Source organism: Perognathus longimembris, chromosome 11 (genome assembly GCF_023159225.1).
Source record: "Perognathus longimembris pacificus isolate PPM17 chromosome 11, ASM2315922v1, whole genome shotgun sequence".
Taxonomy (NCBI): Eukaryota; Metazoa; Chordata; class Mammalia; order Rodentia; family Heteromyidae; genus Perognathus; species Perognathus longimembris.
The window spans coordinates 41435172-41445130 of NC_063171.1; the positions used below are offsets into that span (position 1 = coordinate 41435172).

At 48.0% G+C, this 9959-nt stretch overlaps 1 protein-coding gene across 4 annotated transcripts in view; it reads left to right on the plus strand.

The window, feature by feature from the left end:
- Window positions 1–5956, plus strand: part of Gatad2b (GATA zinc finger domain containing 2B) — a 73670-nt gene extending 67714 nt beyond the window's left edge. For all 4 annotated transcript variants that reach the window (XM_048357792.1, XM_048357793.1, XM_048357795.1 and 1 more), the window contains exon 11: window positions 1336–5956. In XM_048357792.1, the coding sequence (XP_048213749.1) occupies window positions 1336–1469 (134 nt within the window). In that variant the 3' untranslated portion in view covers window positions 1470–5956. The remainder of the gene's footprint in view (window positions 1–1335) is intronic.
- The last annotated feature ends 4003 nt before the right edge of the window (window positions 5957–9959 follow it).

Here is a 9959-nt window from a genome sequence, read left to right on the forward strand (position 1 = left end):
ACTCAGGGCCTGAGCACTGTCCCTGGCTTCCTTTTGCTCAAGGCTAGCACTCTGCCACTTGAGCCACAGCGCCACTTCTGGCCGTTTTCTACATATGTGGTGCTGGGGAATCGAACCCAGGGCTTCATGTATATGAGGCAAGCTGTCTTGCCACTAGGCCATATTCCCAGCCCTTCCCTCTTTGTCTTTTGTCTCACCATTTTGTTATTCCTTTCCCTTCCCCAAATCAGATAATCATATATACAAGACATTGGGTACCAAATAAAAAACAGTGACAACAGGGGATAAACAAAAGGAAATAACCTTCCCTCCTCCTCACCTCTCTACTTATTGCCAGGGGCCTTGTTGTCACCTGTGTGCTTGGAATTACCCACCTCGTACATAGCTGAATTTTTTTAGGCCTGCACTATCCCACTCAACTACTATCCAGTTCCTTCCTTCTTTCCTTCCTTCCTTCCTTCCTTCCTTCCTTCCTTCCTTCCTTCCTTCCTTCCTTCCTTCCTTCCTTCCTTCCTTCCTTCCTTCCTTCCTGCACTATCCCACTCAACTACTATCCAGTTCCTTCCTTCCTTCCTTCCTTCCTTCCTTCCTTCCTTCCTTCCTTCCTTCCTTCCTTCCTTCCTTCCTTCCTGCACTATCCCACTCAACTACTATCCAGTTCCTTCCTTCCTTCCTTCCTTCCTTCCTTCCTTCCTTCCTTCCTTCCTTCCTCCCTTCCTCCCTTCCTCCCTTCCTCCCTTCCTTCCTTCCTTCCTTCCTTCCTTCCTTCCTTCCTTCCTTCCTTCCTTCCTTCCTTCCTTCCCCTCCCTCCCTCCCTCCCTCCCTCCCTTCCTCCCTTCCTTCCTTCCTTCCCTCCCCCCCTCTCAACTCAGGGCTTTGCTCCTGCTCAGCTTGAATTTGGGATACAGCTCTACCACTTGAGCCATGTCTCCAGCCCAGCATTTAGCTGGTTATTTTGGGGATGAAGTTTTTCCTAGACTTCTGCCCTACTATAGCTTTGAACTGTGTCCCTCCATATCTCTGCCTTCTGAGTAGCAAGAATTGTAAGTGTGAGTCATCCGTACACAGTTAATACACAGTTCTTTTTTTGCCAGTCTTGGGCCTTGAACTCAGCCTGAGCACTGTCCCTGGCTTCTTTTTGCTCAAGGCTAGCACTCTACCACTTGAGCCACAGCACCACTTCTGGCCATTTTCTATATATGTGGTGCTGGGAAGCCCTGGGGAACCCAGGGCTTCATGTATACGAGGCAAGTGCTCTTGCCACTAGGCCATATCCCCAGCCCCAATAATTTCCTCTCTTAATACCTGCCTTCTGCTTTTGTCTCCTGGGTCTAGGTGTCAACATTGCATACTTGAACACTGGCATCGGAGGACACAAAGCCCCCAGTTTGGCAGACCGACAGCGGGAATACCTTTTAGACATGATCCCTCCCCGGTCTATATCGCAGTCCATTAGTGGACAGAAATAACGCCTGTTCCACTTGTACTGCCTAACCTTGAACCCTTTACCCCTTTCCTCTCCTGTTGCTCCCAACTTCCGTCGCATGCAGTGCCTGTACTGGTGCCTACCATACACGGAAAGCAAAACTGAAAAAACAGAAGACAAAAAAATAGAAATCAAGAAAATACATGCCCTGCCCTACCACCTCCCCTTTGTTTCACACTGCTGCGATCTGTTGTCCTGCCACTCAGTCTCCTCTCTTCAATTCTTTACCAGTGAGGTGGATCCTTGCCTCTGATAGAGGTCAGAATGCGGTCCTGGGGAGAATTTAAGCCCTCTGTCATATGTTTCTAAAGTTTGGTTTATGCTATAATTATTACCATTTTTAATTATATTGTGTGTCCTCCCTTTGTTCAGTGGACGGTTATATCTCCCCATACACAAAACCTTTATCTGTTTTCTTTTTGTCCCTTTCCTCTCCTCTCATATTCTTCCCTCCCTTCCTTCCTCCCTTCTTGATTTGTTTTTTTTTTTGTAAACATAAATGACATTCGATTCAATAATAGGAGCATTGCAGGTTGCAGTTAGGGTTCTCCACTGCCAAGTAGGACATGATTGATAGTTAGGGGCAGAGGTTTTGAATGCACTTAACCTGAGTTGTGGGGTGGATGACATCAAGCAGGAGGATTAATACCCAGTTGTGGGTGTTCAGGGGCTGAACTGTTTGGAAGGCAGTGTTTAATATTGAAGTTAGGCTCTAAGGATGAGGGGGGGAAAGCCTAGAAAGAAAAGCTTTAAAATACTCGGGAGTTTACCCATGTGAGGGGGAAGGGAGGTATGATAATGATCATAATGGTGAGCCAAGGAGGACAGAGCAGGCCCTGACCTTCAGATGCTGGGGGATTAAGATTGGTCTCCAGTGGAACATGGAAGGATTCCAGGCCAAGTAGTCCTCTTTTCCTCTAAAACTGTTCCCTATGCCACTTGCATCCCCTTGTTAAAAACTATAGTCTTCTCCCCATTTCCCCCATCCCCCATCCCTCTCCCCACTGCAATAGAGAGGAACAACTGTTCCCAGGCTGAAGTTTGCTGGATGTCCTACAAGTTGGAATTGGTGTGAGTCAGATGACAAAAGGAGAGGAGAAAACAGGAGAAAGAGATTTCTCTCCCAACACTAGAGATCCTCCCATTTGTCTCTCCCTTTACCCTCTGAGTGCCGAGATGGTGAGGGCCTCTAACCAGGTTAGAGTCCTGCCCTGACTCTGCTGCACTGACTGCAGAACCAGTTGCTCAAAGCCAAACAGCGCAGCTCATGTAAAATCAGCTTTGGACCTCTGCTATCCAAGGGTTGTCTTCATGCCCCAGAATTTTTAAATTTTGCTTTTTTTGTTTTGTTTTATTCTTCAGCGCTACTAATGTAGAGAATGAATTGAATTGTGCAATGTTGCTGTTTTCTGGGGATTAGGGAGATTAGCATCCCATTTGTCCACTTGGTTGGGGAAGAGGGAGAGGATCAGGCTGTTTTTGAGGTAAGAGAAGCCCCTGAAAAGGCAGGGTTTTCTCCCCTTGTGGTGTTCATGCTCTAGACGCTGCCGGATGCACTGGGAGACTGTCACACAGAGTTATTAGGGAATTGTGTGATATTTCGTCACCTGAGGAAGTCCCCTCATTTTTATTATTAAAATTAATTTTTTAAGAAGGCACTTTTACAATTACACACATGAACTGCACATCTTCCTCATAAGATTTGGGGTGGGGTGGGAGAAGGAACTGAAATTGGGTTCCGTTCTCCCACTCTGGCCTTTATTCCCCACACCCCAGTGCACTGTGGGTGATTATACTGGCCCTACGGGCCTTCCTGGCTTTTTTTCTTTCCTTCCTTCCCCCAAATTCATTGAGCACTTAATAAGGAGCAGAGATGCAGCCAGTGTCTGGGCTCCCCAAGTGGTGAAATGATCTGGAAGCTAGATGCTAGTAAAAAGTAGTGTGATCAGGTCATTTCGAGTATTTTTCTGGGGAATGTGGTACCCCTGACTGTAAGTGGTGGGAGAGGGAGGGGGGGTTAATGGAACTGGGTCTAGGGTTATTTTAAAATTATATATATATAAATATATATATAAAGATATATTCTTACATCTTTTTTCTTTGCCCTCTGTGCTTCGAAAGCACTGGTTTTGCTTTTCTCTCTTCCACAAAATTGGAAGTTGGTTTTTTGTTTTTTTTTTTTTAATATTTTTTTCTACAGGTCATCTTGCCTTGTGGCATGTCTGTCTAGCCTCTCCCCACTCCATGATGAAGTGCCATTTCTGTTGTCTCCCTGACCCCCAGCCCAGAGGTGCTCAGAGGTACAAGGTGCCCGGTTTTGTCAGTTGAGATTAAAAGGAACAGAGAATGTGCAATACCGTCTGGCTGGGGGCTGTCCCTGCCATGAGTGAAGTCCCTCCCCTGGGAGCCAGGCCACCTTGAGTGAGTACGGAAGTAAGATGTGTAGAAACAGGGAATGGTGGGGAAGGAAAGCCCATAGTCCATTGCCTGATAGGTGCTTCGGCCATAGGGGAGAGGGTGGAATCTTCCCTGGTTTTATCCCTTCAGGGTCAATTACATAGAAGCTGCTTGTTGACTCATAGAGCTCTGTGACCCTTTGCTCAATTGCTGAGGTTTGAATTCTTACCCTTTTTCCTCCTCATTTTCATACCCTACCCAGGGATTAGTGACGGGGGTTAAGGTCTCCTTAATCATGATAAAGTATTAGCCTTCCACCTCCTCCCTTTTCTCCCTCTCCCAATCCCTTTGTCTTCTTCAAGTCTCAACTTTTTCATCACTGATTGCCTTGTGTCTCTCCAAGTCTGTCATTACTGTCATCCCCAGGCCTTGGGCCCTCTAGACCCTGGATTCAGACAGCTGTCCTTTTCTCATGGAGCTCTGAATCTCAGGATACTAATAAGAGTTGAGGATAGAACTCTGCCTGGCTTCCTCCAGACCCAGAGGTACTAAAAGCAGTCATTCATGGTGGTGTCTTAACTCCATAGAAACGTAGAAACCTGAAATGGGTGATTAGTAACAAGGCTTGGTAAAGCCAGGGGACAGAGGTTCTTACTTGTCACTTTTCTTTTGTCACTTGACCACAGCATCAGGACTCCCTCCATCGCTGGAATAAGTATTTTCCCCCACATTTTTGGATACATGTATGGTAGACAATTTTTTTTCTTAAAGACACAGATAAATGTTTTCTGCTTTGGTTACCCCTTTCCTTTCCCCTTTAAAAGGAATTAGCTATAGAACTGCTTTGTAAAGATGCTTCTTGATATTTTACTTTTGTTCCTTTTCCTCAACCATTCCCTTTTCTCCCCATTCCTCCAGAAGGCATAACCTTCTTTCCATACCCCTCCCCCCCCTTTCCCCGCCTGGTCCTAGGCTCCCTTTCCTTCCATCAAGATCTTCATTAGCTTATGATATTTGCTGCCGAGATGTTATAACAAGGACTCATTCATGTATATAAGCTATTTCTTGATCCATTTAAAAGGAATTGTACATTGTGTAGAAAAAAAAAAACTGAAAAAGAGAAAAAAAAGCCCTAGCCATGGATATTGTGAAACTGTGTTATGTCATTTTGTAATGTGCCCGTTTGTGTATGATCCGTGCAAAAGGGTTTCTGGGGAAGGGGAGGGGGTAGGGAGGCAGGGCTGTGGAGGGTGGGTAGGGGAGTGGGCCAGGCCCAGCAAATGCGACTGGCACTGCTCCAACCCCATCCTCCTTAGAGATGCCACCTCCCCCACCACCCACCCCTAATTTGTGCCTTGCCTCCCCACCCTGGAGTCGTCCCTCCGGGTCACCAGCACTGCCTTGGCAGAGCCCACTCCCTACCCTCACCTGCCCGCTCTCCCTACCCCCCAGCATTTGGTTGATTCTGTGGGGAAGTTCTGGGGGTTGGGAGGTAGCCGAGGAATGGGCAGTTCCCGGGGGCATTGAAACCAAGTATTATTATGAATTGTAATTGTATTTGCACTGTTTTTTTCCCCCTCTGATTGCATCAGCATATATACAATATACCTGTATAACAAAATTCAGTGTCAACCTTTCTTATGCAAGGGATTTACTCAACCTCCCCCCCACAAAAACAACCTGATCTCATGGACCATTGAGGGTGGACTCTTAAGGGGACAGCAGATAGGATTTTAGTAAGTCATCCTAAGTAGGTTTCACCTAGAGAGAGCCACATCTGCCTGCCCAGTGCCAGGCTGTGTGAGTTAGGTGAGGTGAGGCTCGGTGAGGATCAGGGCTCTGCGTCCAGGATTGTAGAGGATAAAGAGAACCACCATACAAAGGGAGGCAGTCTGGAGACCTGACCTGGGTTCTACTGACTTGCTGTGTGATGTTCATTTTCTGGGTCTCAGTTTTGTTGGTTTTGTTATTGGTTTTGTTGTTCTGTTGTTTTTTTTAATCAGTGAAATGGGGGGAAATCATTTGGCCACTAAGTTTAAAGTTCTAAGCTTCCTTCCAACCTACCAAAAACAAGAAAAAAACAACTTAAGGCAAGGGAAGTGTTTGGTTGAAAACAGGGAGGAAAGGAAAGTGACTAGTGTTTAAGTGGTTTCTTCTGTGACGGTGCCTTTGGAGAGCTGCCCATCATCCCCTGCTTTAACGTCAGTCTGGGAGAGGCAACAATGACGTGCCTAGGATATCAGCTCAGTGACATCTCTGCCATTTGAGGGTGAGGACCAGGCCCCAAGCCCAACCTAACAACCAGTCACAGAGCCTGCGAGGGTGGTTGAACACCCTAGGTTGGTGGTCTCGTTATTTGCTGCTTTGGTGAGCTATAGGACTTGGAACTTCCTTTATCATTTTGGTGACAAAAGAGAAGAGCTCAGATATAGCCCACATCTTTCCTTCCCTCAGATCCGGTCTGCACCCCGTAGAGGCAGCTGCTTCACAGTCTATCTTCTTTAGGGGCCCAGTTTATTTCCCACTCTCTAGGTTCTTGGCTGGTAAAGTCTGGAGAGGACGGATGATGGGTGAGGCCTTGGTAAAGGTGGAAGGATAGATTGGGGTGGGGTGGGGCGCAGGGAGCAGGGATGGGGAATGGCCTTCCCTGAATAGGGTGGGTGGGAGGGGAACAAGACCCTTTTGCACAACTCTCTTTAAGTTTCCTTTTTTTTTTTTTCTTTTTTAACTCATTCTAATTTTCTGCAATTGTGTTCGGGAAATAAAGTGAAAAAACTAAGACCAAGAGAAACTGGTTTTCAAAAAGGCAAATATACTCCCATCTGTTTCAGATGCTGCTGAACATTTCGGCAGTGACAGATTCAAATAATAAGCTAATTTTTGGAGAAAGGATTAAAAGAAAAAAAACTTTGTAATATTTATCACTTGCAAGCTATGTTTAATAAAGAAAGGAATGGTTTCTAAACTTTCCTGTGGCTTGTGCTTTAGTCATACGGGAGTGGGAACAGTAGCTTGGTGGGAGAGCTTTATGGGTACATGGTAGATGAACTGTGGTTTATGTATGATCCATAGGTACCTCTGAGTCATAGCCTACAGTTAGGATGACTGTTTAACCTCTTGTGTGTATTCCCTACTTCGAGTGTTCTGGAAGCCACTGACTAAAGGTATTAGAGGAAAAAGACTGGGTTTCCATTCCTCCTAAAGAGAGGTGTTCCCCTGGCTGGCCTTGGCTCTTTCCTCACACAGCACTAGTCTCTATATAATATAAACTAGTCTTAATATAATAGTTTATAACTCTTCTGGCAGCAGGGTGGCTTGTAGCAAGTAGGGACTCTCACTTCTCAGCAAACTGCAAGCTATTAGAAGCTACAATGAAGTGGTGCTGTGGCTCAAACAGTAGAACACTAGGCTTGAGCTGGAGAGCACAGGGACAGCACCCAGGCTCAGAGTTCAAGCCCCACAACAACAAAACAGAAGCTACAATGCACAGTATTAATCAGGTCCTTTAAAAAAAAAAATATTTCCAACAAAGCGCTTAGATCACTTCTAACAAGAGGAGAGGATGTCATCCCCTTGAGGTTGCAAAGCTTGGGGTGTTTCTAGCTCCTTCCTCCCCTACTAAGCTACAATTAATAGATTCTGCACCTTGTGCAGAGGAACCCTGCCTTACCAGAACCTTATCATTGGTGCTAGCATTATTCTGTGTGAGCACAGAGGAGACAGTATTTGGGGTCCTCTTAAGACCCTCCCGCTTTTTGGCACAGTAAGTATGGGAGAGGAGGCTTTGGCTTTAGAGCTAGGTGAGGAGCTACTGAAGAGTGCTGGGAGACTGGCAAAGGCAGAGGAGTGGGAAAGATGCTCTCAGAGGGGCCCCCTTCCCACTGAGATGGATAGGTGGAGTGTCCCATGGTTCTGTGCTCATTCTAAAGTGATTCAAGATTCCGATCCCAAATCAAACTAAAGAGAAACAGGAGGGATGCCATCCCCAGTAGGGGCCAAGGCTTTGGATCTGGGAATTTGGTTGCTCAGAGAAGCTCATATGAACTAAGTGTTCAGGACTCACGTAGGAAGTGAGCAAAGAACCCAGTCCTCTCTGTGCCAACCCAGCCAGCCCTTTGGGCACAGGTTGCCCATCCCTGGGTCAGGCCTCAACCTGGGCATGAGACGACAAACTAGGATTTTAGACTAGATACTGTGAGATGGAGCTAGTAGCAGAGCCCTTCTTTGCCTCCCCAACTCTTTGGAGGGGGGACTTTTGAAGCTTTAAATCTTCGGGTAAGTTCATATTTGGATCAAGGGGTTATGAAGCACAAGTCATTGAGTTGGGAATAACTCCCAACTGAACTTGGCTTTGTTTGAGGTTATTTGGTGTATCGTGGGGGACACTAGAGTCTTGCTTGCCACTCCCCAGGGATGGGCTAATGGACCTTTGGTACTCTCCTGACTCAGTGACAGGTGAGGTAGATTTCTTTGGGAGGTCCCGAGTTAGTGGCACCTGGGAAACTGCCAACTTGGAGGCCTTAGGCTATTGGCAGCTGTTGCCCTAGGGTCACCTGTGGGTGGTGGAGCAGTGAGATTAATGCCCCATGGCTTCAGCTACCACCAGTTCTCCCCACCAGCTTCCTTCCACTTGAACCCCCTCAGCTGGGTGATAAACCCCATTTTCTTCCACTCTGAGCCTGGCTTCCATGAGACCCAGCCCTGTCTGAGGCAGGCGGAGATGGGACCTGACTCTAGTTTCCGTCTGCAGAGGGAGCTGCCCGGCAGGCCTTTTTGGAGCCTCCACTCCCCAGGGATGGGGAAGGGTGGCCCCTTCCCCTAGATGGCTCACTTCTACCTCTGGCCTGTGCCTTGGGAGCTCCTCTTCTGTCCACCCGCTGATCTCGCCCACCAGGCCTCCTCCCGCTCCTAGCAGCTAACACTGATTCCTCTGGAGAAGGGCTCCTTCCTGTTCTGGCCTTATGATGCATTAGCCCTTACCCATGTCTCCAGCCAAGAGGCAGAGCAGAAAATGATGGCAGGTAGGCCCGCACGGGTGTCTACTGCCACCCTGGGCAGTGGGTTGCTCTCACTCTGACTGCAGGGGCAGCCAGCCTTGGACCTGAGACACAGAGTCAGCTGTCAGAGACCTAGGTGGAAAGCAAAGCCTGGTTCTGCTTTTCCCTAAAGACTGGGAGCCATAGGTCTCAAGGGAAGGGTTTTCTTTGACCACAGCCCTACTACCCTCCTACTGAACCCCACTCACCAGGGGTGGCCGAGGGCGCAGTGCACATAGAGGCGAAGCAGACACTGCTGCTATCCCCATTGCCATTGAACATCTGAAGCTTGACCTCAGAGCGCAGCGGGCTCTGCAGGAAGCAAAGCAATGAGGAGGGAACAGGAACCCCAGTGTCCGGTGACATCAGCCTGACAAAGGATAGAGTGAAAGGATGGTACCACCTCCTAGCAGTGGTATAGAAAGATGTAGAGGCCAGGTGCCTGTGGCTCACACCTGTAATCGTAGCTACTCAAGGGGCCAAGATCTGAGGATTGTTCAAAGCCAGCCTGGGCAGAAAAGTCCATGAAGAAAGATGTAGGCATGTTGGCATATATCTCTAAGCCACAGCCACCCAGGAAGTTGAGGCAGAAGACTGCTTGAGCCTAGGAATCCAAGAACAGCCTGGGGAACATGGATCTTGTCTTTAAAAAAAGGGGGAGGGGGGCCGCTGGGCGCTGGGAATGTGACTTAGCGGTAGAGCGCTTGCCTAGCATGCATGAAGCCCTGGGTTCGATTCCTCAGCACCACATACACAGAAAAATGGCGGAAATAATGATGTGGCTCAAGAGTAGAGAAGACCCAGGACTGGCAAAAAAGAAAAGTACAAAGCTTCAGGGCCTCACCTAGGTCTGTGTAAAGGAAAGAACTGCCACTGCTGGCCAGGAGAAGGGGCCCCTCAAAACAGGTGGCTGGCAGCTTCTGATGAAAGAGTTTGGTGCCACGGATGGGCTCCAGCTGGGGTGGCAGCTCCTAGGGGGGCCGCCAGGAGGTGGCATTGAGCACCTTGGTGGAGGAGCCCAGGGCAGCGGGAGCTGCGGA